The sequence below is a fragment of the Myripristis murdjan genome, chromosome 4 (assembly GCF_902150065.1).
Source record: "Myripristis murdjan chromosome 4, fMyrMur1.1, whole genome shotgun sequence".
Classification (NCBI taxonomy): domain Eukaryota; kingdom Metazoa; phylum Chordata; class Actinopteri; order Holocentriformes; family Holocentridae; genus Myripristis; species Myripristis murdjan.
Window position 1 is genome coordinate 19,351,425 of NC_043983.1, and position 17,181 is coordinate 19,368,605.

General features: G+C 40.2%; 2 protein-coding genes and 2 non-coding genes across 5 annotated transcripts in view; 3 read left to right on the plus strand and 1 right to left on the minus strand.

Moving 5' to 3' along the window:
* The first annotated feature begins 58 nt into the window (after positions 1 to 58).
* On the plus strand, positions 59 to 130 carry trnap-cgg (transfer RNA proline (anticodon CGG)). The gene has a single exon. It is a non-coding gene; the product is annotated as a tRNA-Pro (tRNA).
* A 1,341-nt stretch (positions 131 to 1,471) lies between these two features.
* On the plus strand, positions 1,472 to 1,543 carry trnap-ugg (transfer RNA proline (anticodon UGG)). The gene has a single exon. It is a non-coding gene; the product is annotated as a tRNA-Pro (tRNA).
* A 716-nt stretch (positions 1,544 to 2,259) lies between these two features.
* On the plus strand, positions 2,260 to 4,659 carry LOC115358149 (RING finger protein 208). Its single transcript, XM_030049999.1, has 4 exons — positions 2,260 to 2,338; positions 2,866 to 3,412; positions 3,900 to 4,004; positions 4,244 to 4,659. The coding sequence occupies exons 2-4, from the start codon at positions 3,072 to 3,074 to the stop codon at positions 4,287 to 4,289; spliced, it is 492 nt and encodes a 163-aa protein (XP_029905859.1). The 5' UTR covers positions 2,260 to 2,338; positions 2,866 to 3,071; the 3' UTR covers positions 4,290 to 4,659.
* Positions 4,660 to 6,900: 2,241 nt separating this feature from the next.
* Positions 6,901 to 17,181, minus strand: part of rab6ba (RAB6B, member RAS oncogene family a) — a 63,950-nt gene continuing 53,669 nt past the window's right edge. For both annotated transcript variants that reach the window (XM_030050122.1, XM_030050123.1), the window contains exons 7-8: positions 14,342 to 14,408; positions 6,901 to 9,577 (exon numbers count right to left, since the gene is read on the minus strand). In XM_030050122.1, coding sequence (XP_029905982.1) covers positions 9,513 to 9,577; positions 14,342 to 14,408 — 132 coding nt within the window. In that variant the 3' untranslated portion in view covers positions 6,901 to 9,512. The remainder of the gene's footprint in view (positions 9,578 to 14,341; positions 14,409 to 17,181) is intronic.

The window sequence follows — 17,181 nt, forward strand, 5'->3', positions numbered from 1 at the left end:
ACGAGGCGTCGAAGAGGAGCAGGGTTGATAAGCGGGTTGTACCACAGCTTGAGCACGTGGCTCGTTGGTCTAGGGGTATGATTCTCGCTTCGGGTGCGAGAGGTCCCGGGTTCAAATCCCGGACGAGCCCAACATTATCGTGATCGTTACTGCACGTTACTTTAACTCCAGATTGTCTTGATCGAATGCTGCGAAGCTGCAGAATGATATAATCCTTGAAGATCACTGTAAAATGGCACAATGGTGAAACGAGTGTCATATAGATAATGAAGTATATTGGGAAAAGAATTGCGAAAGAAACCGATTTTCGTGTGTCATCAGGCAGAACAGTTTTTGTACGCTGGCTAAATGAAATGGATATACACTACTCACAAAAAGTTAGGGATATTCTGTTTTCGGGTGAAATTTCAGGATGAACCTAAAATGCATTCTAACCTTTACAGGTGAACTTAATGTGACCTTCTGTAAACTTTTGAATGCACATGTCCAACTGTTCAATGTTTCAGTACTTTTTGCACAAGTTGCTGTTCTCTAACAAGGAGTTTAACGGCAAAATTCACATCAGGTGTTTGATGCTCCAGCTCATCAAGGTCGTATCATTAGGGAACGGCTGTGGGAGACTGGGGTACCTCAGATGGAGTGGCCTGCACTTTCTCCAGACCTGCATCCCATAGAAAACCTATGGGATCAGCTGAGTCGCCGTGTAGAGGCTCGGAGCTCTGTACCCCAGAACCTCAATGTCCTGAGGGCCGCCCTTCAAGAAGAGTGGGATGCCATGCCTCAGCAGACAATAAGTCGACTTGTGAACAGCATGAGACGTCGTTGTCAAGCTGTAATTGATGCTCAAGGGCACATGACAAGTTATTGAGACATTGACATTTTTTGTTGTGGTATATCCACCACTGTTGTTGGCTTTTGTTTCAAGAAACTGTTTGAGATGAGGAAATCACCAGTGTATGCTTCTACTTAAATGCCCTACTTTCATGATATAATATCACTGTAGCGTGAACATTTTACATAAATTTCATATCCCTAACTTTTTGTGAGTAGTGTAAGTGTCTTATAAATACCAATATCACGGCACTGGGCTACGTGGTGGACACGCGAGGGCATTTCCACCCGCTGGAGCTCTCTGGTTCGCTCCGGCGTACCATGGACATTGAGAAATCAACCACGCAAAAAAGGTCTAAAATATGACAAAGTCCCATTTGTACCCCTCCTAGCTGAAATCCGCCTGGTCGTGTTTACGGTGACGTAGCCACGTTAAACGTTACTCGCCATGAAGATACTCATGAGATTATGGCCTTAAAAAATGCGCCACGGGCCACTGACACGTGCTGAGCGACAGCTATGACACATACAATTAAGTCATTAACAGCACGCAAACATACAAAATAATGAAATAAATGAAAATGTCGAGACGGTATATGAACATGGTGAAATTTTTAAATAACAGTTGTTTTCAGAGCGTGGCTCGTTGGTCTAGGGGTATGATTCTCGCTTTGGGTGCGAGAGGTCCCGGGTTCAAATCCCGGACGAGCCCAGTCTTTTGTATCTTCTGTGTGTAGTGCAGTTTTGGTGTATTTTTACGCAGCAGTGCATTTGGAAGTCGAATCCACTAGGTGATGAATGAATACTCCTCCTATATCTGTATGAAAAGACAGTAGACTAAATGTATCAAAGGGCTATCTGTCTATCTGCCTGCTTGTTAAAACAAAAAAGACTGAAACTGAGGTCATTGCGTCACTGCACCAACAGAAACCATGGGCAGTGCAGACTGATTCATATCTACATTCATCATCATGAGGTTCCCTGTTTGAACATGGGAGTCAGTTTGCTATACCACTGTTTGCACTTTCTGACCCCCCTGCTTCCCTTCAGCCTCCCCAACACACACGCACACGCACACACACACTCCTCTCTCCACCTGCCCCCTGTCAAACACACAACAAAGAGAATCAGCCCACAGCCAGCCAGACTGAGAGTTTAAACCAGCGAGAAAGCCCAATGCCCCCCTTCTCACGCGCTCACACACACACACACACACTCTCTCTCTCTCTCTTCTCACACACTCTTTCTCACCCCCACCTCCTTTTTGCTTATCACTGTCTCGGCTGCCCTGCTGCCCCAGCTGTTGTGAGGGTTGGGCGAGAGAGACTTGTCTCTGTTGTTAGATGAAACTGTCCCGCCCCCACAACGCGCTGACAGTCCTAACAGACGGCAGCCGAGCCGGCTCTTCCTCTGTGTGTTCTCCACAGTGTGATTCTTGGAACATTTACTTAGAAAGAGGTCTAAAGGCACATCAAGTCATTGGGAGGAATATTCAGTTCATGAAAATGTAAGTATTATATATACATTCCCATTAACATGATGTTGAGCAGTAGATAAATTCTTCTGTTATTGTAGTTGATTATTTTGTATTCTGTCTCTCTGATAGAAGAGTGCATAATTGAAAGATTAACAGCTTGTCTAACATCAGCCATTAGGGGATTCTTTTAATGCCATAATAACATCCAGGACTATTAGTCTTGTTTTCATTGTTTCATTTCCAAGTTTAGCAAATGAGAAGTTTTTTAGACACTCTTCCAGTGTTGACCATTGAGATGACTCATCTGATTTATTTACATCTTATTATTCATGAAGTCTAAATAACAAAAGAAGAGTGAATCTCATCTGAGATTTATTGGTGTAAAATTCTAATTAGCAAAGATAATTTATTTCAGTTGATAATCCTGTATAGGAGATTGACCAATACAATTCTGTTTAAATTCACAGATAATTTTCCAGAATTTGACCCAGATCGCTGTTTTTTTTTTTTCCTTCAGTGCACAGCCATGACCATTTCACTCACTTTTCAATTAACAGAGAGAAGCAAAGTGGAGGCCTGGGAGTGGAAACAACTGTCAACTGTCACCAAGCCCCTGTAACTGGCATAACCAGTTGTTGGAGAGTGCAAGTTCAGACTTTTCATTGAGATTGTCAACCTAGTTCCTAAGTGCATTTCCCACCCAGAAAGGTTTATTTTGGTCTTGGACCCGTGACTCTCTGCTCAGCTCCTGGTCGGCCTGGCCATGGTCCTGTGCGAGGACAGGGAGTGTAGTGTCTGCTACCTGCCCTACTCTCGGCTGGACAGGATCCCCCGGATGCTGCACTGCAGACACACCTTCTGTGACCCCTGCCTGGACACCATGTCACAGGCCAAGACTGATCTGCTCACTGTGAGCTGCCCTTTGTGTCGTCGGGTGACCTGCATAGGACGTGGCCTCAGCCTGCAGGAAGCACTGTGGGTCAACAGCAGGCTGTGGGACCAGATACCAGAGGACATGGAGGCCGAGGCAGAGGAGGCACTCAAACAAGAAGCTGAGGATGAGACCACTGAAGCTAAACAACAACCCTCATGTCAAGCAGAATGGTGGGTTCAACAGGGCAAACATGCGTGCGCGCGCGCACACACACACACACATACACACACACACACACACACACACACACACACAGATACTCCAAAAAAAGACAGCTAGCCTGAGTTACTGAAAAACACTACTTAACATTGTACCAGTTATTATTAGTATCAATATATGTTTTAATGAACTTAAAAAAAAAAGTTTTGTTGAAATGTAATGAAATGTTGGCAAAATTCCTCATTTGCACCTGAGGATAGCATGACTTTTAGAAATATTAAAATGTGCTTTCCTTTAATAAAGAAAGGTATCAAAAAGCATTGTGTAAGGAGCTGCACTGAATTTGAATTATTGGAAGCTTTATCGAAGTGCTGCTCTGAGCCTTTGACGCAGCTGTGTTGATGTGCTCCACCAGCGGCGTGGCACTGCAGAGCTTCAGCTTGCTGCACTCTTACAGTAATAAACTGTCTAACACATGAACTGTCTTGTCATTTTCAGCCTTTCCTCCAGGTACTCCAGAACAAAGCTCAAATTTCCAGCATTCTTCAGGAAGTTCAGTCTAACAAAGCAGCACCAAGAGAAGATTGTGCCTGGTGGCAGTGTGTAAGTTCTGACTTTGTGAAAGAATGGCTAATTCCTGATGTTTCACAACTATCAACAAGTCATTTCTCCACCTGGACACATGCCCTGTTTGTGAGCATGTGAGAAGCGGTCTAAAACATAATGTGTAATGCAGCTGAATTTATTTATAATCTTTATGGTACAACATACAAAGAAATGTTAAAGAAAATAGTATGTTTTGATATAATGCCAACCAATACTTTTTTCCTTCTTTTTTTAAGGGAGATGAAATCCTGGCGCAGACTTTCAACAGAAGAGACCTTTTGAGATCGATATAAAACCTGGATTTATCAACAATTATGTGCCAAGCCTTGATTCTCAGGATAAAACGTCTTTGTTTGAGCATTGGATACAGTATTAACAGTCCCTGTATGGAAAGTTGAAACTGCCAGGACCAAGTCCCTGTCTCTATGATCCTGACAAGGCATTGTTGCATTTACAGCCAATGCTGCTGTGTCTCCTCATTATTTATTCTAGGCTTAATTCCCCCAGCTGGTGCTATGGGATTTGGTTCAGCTGTCCCAGTGGGACTAACGCTCCAATAGTAGTCACGACCCCCCTCGTGACAGATGGTCTGCTGACGATGTTTCCTTCCACATATACTTAGATTAACATAGAATATTTATTTTATTACCAGTTTTTTTTTTTATTTATGATCACTTCACTAGTTGACAGACGGTTCAATAAAATTAATTTGTGAGTATTTATTTGTCTTTTTGAATAACTGTAGTTAGTATTATGAGTAGTATTAAGGTGATAATATGGTGGCCAGAACCCAAAGGTCAAACTGTCATGGTTTAAAAATATGGACATGACAATGTCATCTGAAAGACACCTAACTCAAAAACTGAATAGGGAAAGATGTGACAATTTTCTACTTTCTTCTGTACATCATTCATGGCACAGTAAGTATTAAAGTGACAAAATAAAACTGATGTCAGTTGAAGATTTCTGAATACTGTAATGTGGTGAATATTACTTCTCTGGACATGATAAAGAACAATAATATGTCACAATAGACTTATCCATCCATGAAAATGGATTATGAACTCTATTCATGGAGCATCTGGACAGTAATCCATGTAAGAGGTTATTAGAATAAAGTATCAGGTCATCATAATATGGAAATAGACTTTCTCCTTTTGTGTTACCTTATAGGCACAGATCAGTTCAAATTTACACAGCCATTTTGTACTTAAATCCTCAACCATTTAATATGCACATATGCTGGCACAGTCGTGCTTACCATTCAAAGAGGAACAGAAAGTAGCCATATGTTGGATAAAATAACGGAATCTCAAAACAAGGTCACTAGTAAGGGCATTGCTCTATTTGGCTGTTATTTACAGACACGCTGAATGAAGCAAGAAATTGGTTTCTTGTCATGCTGGTTTGGTGGCCAACAGGCTATAAGAGGCTTTTTGAACTGCATGCCTGTGAAATACGGAGAGCAGGATACACTTAGTCATATTTTGATACATGGTGTGTGATTTTGCCTTCTAATACCATTTGGACTCCAGTAAGTTATGCCCAACCTCACCTCTTTCTCCATAATGCTATCCATGGATGGAGCAACATCTAAGTTCTGAATGAACTGGCATCAACAACACTGCCTGTCAAAGCTACAACCTGGAATACAACATGAAGGCAAAAAAACCCACAAAGAGCTAAAGACAGTTGTACAAATTGCATAATACGATTCTCCAATTCTCAGTCTATTTACTAAAGCCCAGGATAGCCCTGGCAGTGCCAATCATGGGAATAAGGGTGGAGCAGAGCAGGGAAAAACTCCCAATCCAGGCTGTTCTGGTCAGATTGTGTCAAAGCCTGTGTGGCAATTATCAGATCAGGGGCCACAAACATGTTTTTGAAAGCAGAGTTCTGGTGGGGAGCCTACATAGCAGAACAATTACACAACTCACTTCCTGCCACGTTGCCCATTTCTCTAAGCATCTGCATATTACTTTGAGTATGCCTGTTCCAGTGACTTGAAAACTTGAGTTCCCATGGTACTACAGGTATGTAGAAATGTATGTGTGGCTATTTTGTTCCCAGGAATCCCAATGTCTAACCCACCTGCATGTCTTTAAACTGTTCCATAGCTCACCTCGTTGTATTCCAGATTTGAAGCACAACAGACCTGAAGGGAAATATGATGGCACACATGTATGATGAAACATCACCTGTAATCACTGGTGGAAACTCTATCTTACATGAAGATTTGTTGTGTCAAACTATAAAACAGCTCAGTGTGTCAGGACATGCATGCCCACACATGTACAAAGCCTTGTTTAACACTGATGGACTATTGCTTCAACGTACAGAATGTACAGAATCACAATGCAAAAGTAAAGAAATGATCATTTCTTCTTGGCTAGGTGTCATTTCACTTTTTAACATTGACAAGGGTGATTTTACCAGATTGTTTTTTATTTTCAGGCCAAAAAGAATTTTTTTGTCAAGGAAAGAGGGAGGACTGGAGCTTTTATTGTGCAAGCAAATTCCAGAGTAACATTTCAACACACCATAAAGGTATACACGTTGGGTAGTGTGCTCCAGTCCTCGCTCCTTCCTTCAAGTCTTTTGTCTCTGAGGCAGTTGATCCAACCATATCTTAATGCATGACATGTGGTGAACCTCATCTAGTTACATTCTTCATCAAGTTGTTATGCTATGTGAAAACACTAAAACGGAGAAAATAACGAGAAATTTCACTTGGTTTCACTATGTTTTTAGGGCATCTTAAATTTGACGGGTCAGTGTAATGTTTCTGCATTTATCATGGTGCACCCCAAAGACTGAGCACAAATCCTCACTCCACACATGTAGCTGAAGAGGAAAGCCTTTTATAAAAGTCACAGAATAAAAAAACTCTGCATGACTTTGGTAATAAGACATCTTTATTGATCATTTGGAGAGACATGCTTGATCTCTATACAGTGTGAATGGAGAGCCAGCTCTGAATTAATCAGGTCTGCTGTGCAGAGCTGTGACAGAACATACACACTCTCAAGGAATGGCCGTGGCCTCCCCCCTCAAACGTAGACCCCAACACGCAAAGACATTTGTTGCTGCATCACTGAAACATTGGTCCATTCACAGAAATGTTACAGTGGTCCTATTCTTGTGGGAAACAAGGGTGAATTCAATTCTCATATAAGGGGCTTTGCAAACAAGTACAAATACAAACAAGTTTATATAGCAACTGATCAATCATTTTGTCCGTAATTAAAAATAAATACCCATTACCTTGCCCTCCCCCCAAAAGTGTTCTTCTTACAAGGCTCTGTGGTCAATAGTGAGAGCAATACATTCCTGTTTCAGGATAATAAATAACTCTGCACAGAAACAGAAGAGACAAAGATGAGGCAGCAATACAGAGCTCTGATACACAATGATACACCTGTTTGTTTTGGTACATATGAGCAGGCGTTCGTAGGTACACTAAATATGGCAGTTCACGTTTTGTAGTTCATCTGGTGCCCAAACATGAATAGTCATGTGCCTCTGCAACTCTTTTGCCCATTCAATTTTTGAGAATTTCGGTGGGACATTCAACCTAGGCTGTCTGCAAACAAACGCCTTGCTAATATTAATCTAAAGCAGCCTCTTTTAAAAGTCATCTCCAGATCTTTCTTCACATAACATCAAACAGTTGTCAAGGAGCATTGGTATTAATATTTAGTGGCAAAACAAAAATCAATTAAATACCGTCAATTGTTCACCTCAAGGGGGTTGCTCTATAATTCAGCGTCTGCAATTCAACCAGTCTTTGTCATTCCCAAACCACCAAAAGAGTGTGTGTTCCAGCTAAGATCTCCTGTGGTGTTGGATCCAACTCAGCCTCTTACTATTTGGCTCATTACATGGGTTAGAAAGGTTCACTAGTATTCACAAGAGTGCTCCTCTTTTGGAAATGTGTGAAGAATTCATAAATGTTTTATTCTACACTAACGTCCAACACACAGTACTCCAAATATTATGGAGATAATGGTAATTTTACCGTGTTTGTAAGACTTACACTTTTCACTCTAATTCTAAAACATGTTCTTAAAAAGTGCAGTAAGATATCACTTCAAAGACGATTCAAATCATAGTAGTGTTCTCAACACTGGTTGTCCTTATTACCAGTACATTAAGATACCTGGCTCTAAAAATAAGACCAGATTCAGTTTAAACAACATTGCAACATTGCATAATGCCAACTTTAGTAGTAGTAACAATTTTAACACAAGCAGCAAAGTAAACCTCATCTTAGTGGGGACACATCACGTGACAGTTTGTATGACAACTGAACTTGATATATGTGACTGTATATTTACAATGAAGCTTTTCATAACTTCATATTAACCTGAAAGGTCTACATGTGCAAATTAGTCTTTTCTTTGTTTGACAGGAATGAAACTTCAATGAACAGCTATGAACATCAAGATCACCAGGTTTAAATGGTGCGCTGATCTTCAAAATGTGAAGGTCTGATTTTCACAGAACATAAATTACAGTATACAGATCACCACACAAGGAACTTTGTGTTCCCCTGTGAGGCAAGGCAAGGGCTTTGACTCTCCAGGCAGAGTCCCACTGTCCACTGCTCACATGTTGTATGCGGACTATCATAATCACAGCTACTAAGACATCACACAATGCAACAGCAGATGTCACATAAATGTGAGTGGGGAAGCCTATGACATACTGCAAACAAATGATAACCTAAATGGTGACAAAGGTCTGTCAGTAATGTGGCAAGAACATGAGTTTCTAGAATGACACGACTTGGCAGTGGCCCTCTATGACTGCATTCTAACGTTGCCTATACAGAAAGCATACATTTACACACACATGACAAAAGATATTCTAAAGTCAAGTATACAAATCCAGTTCAACAGTATTCATAAACAATGGACTTTTGACTAGTCATTATCAGAGTGCATTAAGTCACTGGTGTAATATTAGCATTTATATATTCAAACTTGTGTACACTGGTAGACAGTACCTATGCTCAAAAACTATGCATGCATTAGATACTCAGATGTTACTTTTCAGTCTGTCCTGTAACCTCTAAGACTGTCAGTTTCAATCCAGCTCTCAAATACAGAACTTGGTTATCGGCATTTACACAAACAAACAAACAAACAAACAAACAAAAAACTTTCCAGAGAGATTTCCCTGAATATACAAAAATACAAAAGAAAATGTGGAAACATTTTCCTTAAAAAAGTATACACATATGCAAACTGGGGACCTTTTTCACATGTTGATCTCTCTTTTTTTGTGTATGTGTGCAAATTTTAAGACTTTTTGGCAGTTTCATCAACAAAGTAGGCTACACTACTTTATAACCAAATTCATGTATTGCTAGTTCCAACCAATCACTGATAATCAAGTAAAGAGGCCAATTTTCAAGGTGCAAACTCAACCGTAGGTTAACCAATGGGAAGCAACATAAGAAGCATGTGGTGTAAATGATGTTTTCCAGTGTGGTATTGACCATTAACAGGAGCAGCCGCCTTCAGTAGTTGGGGGCTCCTGTGGTTTGTCCAACTTGATGTCAATCACTGGAGAAAAATGTTAAGGAAGCATGTGGAGCAAGAAGCTGTTGTAATGTAATCTAGCTGAATGAACTTATTTCCCATACACAAATACTGCAGAGGATTAACTGCATGCCAAATAATGTGCTGAGACAGCGTCAGCCCTGAGATCAGCTGTTTCCAGAACAGTGCCCCCACAGGTAAAGCCCCGTATTTAAAAAGGGGCGTTGCAGTGTGGCCTTTCTGCCACTGGATGGTGCTATTTCCTATGAATTTATTTCTATAAATCTCCAATTGACTGTTAAAATAATCAAGACAACTACTATGTGAGTCTGCAACAAATATTGTTCTACATCTTTTCTACTTTTATCTTTATCTTTTACATTGTATCTTGTATATTTCTATCTTTAGTATTTATTTTTGCTAGCACATTCTGGAAACCAACCAGAAATCACATTTCACTGCATGTTGTACAAGTATTACAGTGTATGTGACAAATAAAAACTCTTAAATCCTGAATATCTATGCAATTAATCAATGAAACCCAGGATGAAACTCATTTAAATTAATGTATTATGACTTTGAACATTTTGGAGCCTGGCAACCTATCAGGGGGGAGAAAGGATACTGTGGAGTGGGCAGTCAATGTTGACTTGCAAACTAGGAGAAAATGTCCTGCCTTTGCTTAGCTGACATCATGGACATACAAAATGTTTCAACTCTGTCAACTCAAAAGACAACTGTTTCCTCTAGTCTTAGTGGAATAATACCAAACTAAGAATGGACGTTGGCTAATAGCGCTAGGACTGCTAGTGGATCATCTTACATGTTTTCAGTCTTTCTTTTCATGATGCACATAAGGTCCTTCTTCACAGCATTCTGATTATTCAGTCACATTTTGTTGACTGACGCTGTGAGAACGTAGCGTTCACTTCCTGTGTCTTCTAGAGATAAGATGTGATTCATGATTGAGTGCTTGCAAACGCTTTTATATACCATTCAATGAATGTGGCAGCCTGGCAGCAGACACATTCATTTTTCTGATTAATATTATGAATGCAGCTCTGGGCCCAACAAACACTGTGGGCTACATTTTAATATGTGAGAATATGGACAGTGTGATCATCCTACAATGGGGCTCTGGCACTGGGGCTGGAGCAAACTGTCAAATGCTGCAGCTGAGGTGTGTGTGTGCATGTTTTTCTTTCTTTATGCTGCCATGTTATTATGATTTACTGGTGTCATTTGAAGGGCAGTCTGAATACTACATATGCTTGAGCATTCCCATAGGAAAGGGAATATGGAAACCCTGTCACAGCACGTAATATTACCAAACCAAACGAGCTGGCTCCTGATCCCTGTATGTGTAGGTGACCAGTGTGGGACAGGAAGACCTGCCCTCTGGACAGTGAGAAATGGATCCACTTACTCCCTACCACCAGTGAGTGCTGAAAAATGTCATTCTTCTCATATTGTAGGGGCACGCCAGAATAGCGTATGAGGTTAAAAGCTTGTAATAGCTGTTAAACATTTGATGGATAGCTTAAAGGTGTGCTAGGTACGTTCACAAGCTGACTGCTCCAAATAGTGTTGAGACAGCTCTTTGAAAAATTTGTATTTAAATACCTCACATTCATATGACCTGACCTCTGTAAACCACATGCAACACACACATTTGTACAAACCTGGACATGGATTTCCCAATTTCAGAAAAGTCAGTTAACCTGAACTTCTTTTTGGGAAACAGGGCATATCTATGGGGTCCGATTGAGAGCAGGTTGGAGTGATGCATGCTGGACACTGCAGGAACACACCTAACATACTACCAGTGACAGGACATCAGTCTCACTTAAGAGTCGACAATATCTAGGCTATATAGTCTTGCCTTGACAGTGGCGTAAATGGGACAGACATGATGTGTTTCATAATAGATGGGTTGTTGCCGCCTGAACAAAGAAAACCTAGAAAAAAAATCTCATTAATTTGTAAACACAATCAAGGCGTGGCATGCCATGTCTGCTACCTGGTGCTTTTTCTGCGTTGGGAAATACATGAGTCTGCTGAGTGTTTTTTTCCCTCTCCTCATTCTGTTATCAACATGAATGACCCTTCCACTTGATCTGAGTCTGGCACCCTCTTTACTCTCCCTATCTTCACAACTGCATTGGAGATAATATGCTGTGACTAGGTAGGAAATTGTTCTACAGAGAAAAAGCAGAAGACTGTGCCCCACAGGCCTTGATATCCACTATAAATCAGTGTGACCCACCCATCACCCATCTGAAACAGGCAATTACTGGGAACAGATAGCATACAGTGAATATTGTGAAAATATCTACTGAAAATTCAACCTCTAATCCAATCATCACCGAGGGATTCATGCTCTGACATAAACCAGAGGAACTTGAATTGATAGAAACATAGCTGTTTTCTGCATGTGCCATATTGAAAATTTTGTCTGTCTACACATTATATGTCACCCACTTTTTGCCTTCAAATGTCTGCCAATTTATATCTATGCAATGTTATTTAACTTGAGCAAGAACGTTAATATTCCATGGCGTCATGCTTGATACCGATTTAAATGATACTTTTTTTCTGCAGGCCCTCTCAGGCTGTGCACTTACATCTAAGCAGCATGGACTGGATTTTGTCCCTCTCCCAGTGCAGTCGATATTGTGCAGGATGCAATATCAACAGAGGAGCTGCTCCATTAACTGACGATGTCGGCAGAGGCACAGAGATCCTGAGAAATTGTCATCACCTGCCATCCATCACCCTTATAAACTGTCATAAACCTTAACTACATCCTCATCCCTTCTCTCCTCCTCATACAGCTTACTCCCATGCCTATTACGCCTCATTAAAACATGGGTAAAAGACAAGAAGGGAGATAAAGCTAATTGGCTGAACGTGAGTTATGTGTTACGCCCAGGATAATTAGCTGACTGCAATAAAAACAAAAGGGTGACGTGAACAGCTCAGAGCCTTGCTGGATTATTGAGTGTAATATGAGGCAACGCACTTAGCAAACGCTGGACAACTAGCCCAGTAAACAATGATTGGTGGTTTATAAGTGCACAGGGAAGATTAGATGCAGGCATTCGCAAACTATCCCAAGGTCCAAATCTGCTTTGTGCTTTGAAAATGCTGAAGTATAAATGCAGCAGGTGAATGCCACAGTGCTGATCAGGACACCTTGTCAGACAGCTTCACATGGAAGGAATAATGACAGCGATATATGCACGCATTCAAATCAAAGGCAATTTCATAAATCACCCACAGTTACCATAGAGATGGCACCCTATTTTGTATGCTGAAAGGAATATGAAAGACTGGCGCTGTCAGCGGAGCAATCAGTGACAACATTAAACACAGCTGATTTATACATATGATCTAGAAAATATTTAGTCTTCATTTTGTTTGAGAGTTAATAAGAGTAAATTAGTCCAGTATCCAGTACCAAGTGTTGTCATTTAGAGGATGAGAGAGGTTAAATAGGACTCAGTGAAATGCTGAAAATGAAAAAATGAAAAAAGCCTTGCAGTAAAGAAAAGATTTTAAATAAGTCATTTTGTATCCTTAGTATGGTAGATAAAGAAATCTAAAATTTCATGACAAAACAGTCAAATATCTAACCATCTATAGTAAAAACCTTTCTTTCAGAATCATCTTATTCCAATGGTGGGATAAAATGGAAGTGCAAATGTATTATGTGTGAAATACCTATTTAAAGAGGATGATTTGGTAATTTGTCAAAAAAGGGAGTCTCACTGAAATGCTGAGAGAGAAAAGATGCCATGTTGTTCCACAGAAGGCATACTTAATAAAACTGCTCTATCTTGGTCACAAAAAGAATCCAAAAGTCACAAATGCTGTCTTATTGCTTGCCGTGCCTGATATATTTGCAGATATAAAAATCAAACAGTGAACTACTTCACACAAAATGACATTATGACTGAAATATCTGTGCACAAGTCTAGCCTGCTGTATTAAGTCTCCTTTATCATCAAACAAAAAAAGTCTCTAAAGGAAAGATAGTGAAATTATATCACAGAAGCTTATTGCAGAGCAGCTGCCTAGATACATGCAGGTATCACAATAAGAACCTTCTGTGCTTGTAGATCACAGAAGAATAAAAGCTATGCTCCACAGTTACGCGTTTCATTGTAGGCTAATACGCATTGTTTTGCTGTATTAAACACGACTTCCAAAGCAAAGGCGAAAAGACATTGTTATTTATGTGGTTGTTTTATAAGAATGAACACAAGGAAAAAGGAGAAGCTGCAGCCGCTGATAAAACCTCCACAGGTAAGACTGTGACTCGCTCAAGTGACACCAGCAGATATGAGGTGCCAGTTAGCAGAGCGCTATGCCTCTGTGGCTTGATGACTGATGACTGAAGGTGGACATTTCCTTTCACTGCATTAAATTAAACATCCAAGGCCTGCCTCGCCACCATAGAAAGAACTGCATAGCCTGCCAGCTATAACCTCTCACTCAGCGCTTGTCAGGCTTCAGCTCTGAAACACAGTTAGCAGGAGTGGCATGCTGAAAAACTTGTTTAATTGGACAAGCACCTGACCTGTTTAAATCCAATATTCCTGCAAAGAGAGGAAGAGAGAAATATGCGATCACAGCAGGACTGAAATGAGGTTGAAGCATAGTCTTCGCCCTGCTCAGTCTGCTTCCGTGTTATTACTAAAGAAAAAAAAAGATGGGACTGTTTTTTTATTATCAAGTTGGTTTTTCATCATATGACAGTGTGTCTGCCTGTCGGTCAAAGGATACTCCCCTCTTTGCTTGTTTCTTGCATACTTTCCATCCCCGGAAGAGCAGCCGCCACACGTCGAAACAGCTGGAAAAAAAATATGAAAGAAAGAAAGAAAGAAAGAATGAGGACACTTTTAATTCTCGACTGAATCATATGCTACTCTTCAAATGGAGAACTGATCCTCTGTCTGCACCTGAGGACTCAATCAGCTCACTCAAACAGGAGACTCTCAGCATGCATCACGGCCCTGCTCTTAATAGCATCTTCTCATGTAAATGTGTTGGATGGTGGCCAGTAGCGCAGAGCCTTTCCATCACAACACTTACTTTATGTTAAGACCACTGCCTGCTAACTCAGGAGGTTACTGTAAATCCTTCCTTTGAAAAAAATGTTATGGGACATCCCAATAGCCCCCCTGGGAGAGCGTGCACCACTTATTAAGGCTGAGTCCTTACTGCAGCGGCCTGGGTTAAAATAAAATCCGAGCCCAGGCCATTCCTGTCTCTCTCTACTGTCAAATCAAATAAAGCAAAAAAAAAAAAAAAAAACATGTTATGTATCAGCTGCCTTAAAAACTCTGAGGCAAGGTTAGCATGGTACATTCTGATTAGTGATATGACAGTACCAGAGTTTTGGTAGACCGATACCAGTAAAAGATTCTCAATAACCGATTTGACACCACAGAAAAAACAGAAATCCCATTCAGCACACACTCTTTTGTTTAAAACATTGTATAACAAGTTAACTGAAACTGTTACAGTGTTACAATATTGAGCGTACAGGCTAATGCGACATTATAATAAGAACACAGAGAGAGGTATCAATTTGCATCAATACTGCAAATATTAAAAACATTACTAAACATTACTAAATTAACATCTATATTAATTGTTGTAACATGCCTCCATCTCGTTACAAGAAAGTCTACAGCATCGTATCATGAACATTACAGGCATAACAAGGCTGGCCTGTTATGATATTATGGTTGGTAAACTGCTTTCTTCAGGCTCTGTGGCTGTCACTGGCTCTAGCTGGTGTTGTTTTACCCATGAGGGCCATAAGGAGCGTCCAGCTCCGAGCAGGCGCCGCGACGCTGGTAAAGGTCAAAACAAATGTCACATCACTTTGCTTCAGGATTACTGAGAAAATAGACGTTACTATTTTTTTCTTTGGATGAAAATATCAATTAAGTGTTAGCTTTGAAAATTTAGTCATAAAAAAAAAAAAAAAACACTGTTACGGATCACTAGTCAGTTAGCCTCTCTGGGGTTTGTGGTTTCCAACTAAATAAGATAACATTTTGTTCAATTCTACAAGTTTGAAGAAAATAGATGAATTCTTGCCTGCAGCTGTTTTTCATAAAGAACCATAATTTTAAATACTTGAGACAGCAGTTAATAAACAACTCTCAAAAGCTGATTACACATGTTTTGGAATATCGTATCTTTCCATGGTGAAGTCCTAATGGAAAACATTTACAACATTTGCTGGTGTCAACAGAAATCTTCCAACACGCAAAACAAGTCAATTAGGTTTATTGGGTTGCTATGGTACCCATTAATCTTCATGAGTGATGGTGCATTTCATGCCCAACACCTGAAATTAGTCCTTTGGCACGTACAACATCTCAGTGTGTGGCGGGGACACGGTCAAGCAGCGCGAGCACTGAAGCTTTTGAGGAAAAGACTGTGACCTTTGTTTTTTATGTTTCACACCATTCTGTCCCATCCTTGCATTTTCCTTTTAGTATCCACAGTCCTTAAGTAAAGTGAAGAATAGGACCCTCTGTTTGCAATGCATCAGGCTTGGAGGATAACAGCTTGCCAGCAGCACCATTCATTGACAGACACAATACTGCTCCACTGTTGTGGTTGTTATTTCGTGCAGCTTGCCTCCATCTCACAACTTTTTGAGTTAAAAGGGAATTTTTTTCCCTCCCAAAACAAAGATCTATTTAGAAAAAGATTATCTCTGTTAACCCTGGCCACTCGTTGCATCTGCAACCGCAGAATCTTCTCGACGTCTCACCAATTTTAGTGAGGTGCTGGTTTTGGTGCTGGCATGGACTTGCATAGGAGCGAATACCACATACTCAAAGCTCCATTTGTGCTTTTTAATCAGAGGACAATGAATAAGACAGCTTGCCTGCTGAAACACTGGCAAATAAAAACCACAAGTGGAGCTCTGAGTGTGTGATATTCCTAGTGATGTAAAACAAGAGGCATTTCAACTGTCTAATGTCCCGCTATGATTACTGTTATTATTAAACATAATAACTTAAACTAATGAAGTCATTAATTAACCTAATTAACTGCATTAACTAACAAATGGCTGTTTGTCAACACATTTGTACTCAAACAAAGAAAGACATGGCTCTGCTGCTGCTGCCCCTGTGTTACAATTTTGCCTTACAATAAATGTCCACATGAGGACAAAAACCATCCATACTACTACCAATACCACCCATTTCTAGTATTATTATTAAATCTGTACATTAAAACATTGAAGAGTTGCAATAATTTCATGAAATCAGTTTTCCTCATTAATATGTAAATTTATGCAGCAGGGTTTGCCAAGTTCCAATCAGATTATTTGTTGTAGGGAAGCTCCAGAGTAAATTTGAAGCATGTTGTATTGTTCTTGTGTTATTGTGTTTGACAAGAGTATGTCTACACTCTGTGCACTGTGTGTAGACACACTGCGGCAACATTATATGCCATCATATCATGTGCAAAAAAAAAAAAAAAATAGCCGGAATATTATATTTGAGACGTTTTTTAAATTGTATGATATTAATACTATGTTTAACCTCCTCAGTCAAGTCATTCCATATCTTTACTCCGCAGACTGAGATACA

Excerpts from the sequence above, each read along its gene's own strand:
- LOC115358149 (XM_030049999.1), top strand. The coding sequence starts at position 3,072 with ATGGTCCTGTGCGAGGACAGGGAGTGTAGTGTCTGCTACCTGCCCTAC. Across the intron at positions 3,413-3,899 it reads CCCTCATGTCAAGCAGAATG|CCTTTCCTCCAGGTACTCCA; the intron begins GTGGGTTCAACA and ends TGTCATTTTCAG. Across the intron at positions 4,005-4,243 it reads ATTGTGCCTGGTGGCAGTGT|GGAGATGAAATCCTGGCGCA; the intron begins GTAAGTTCTGAC and ends TCTTTTTTTAAG.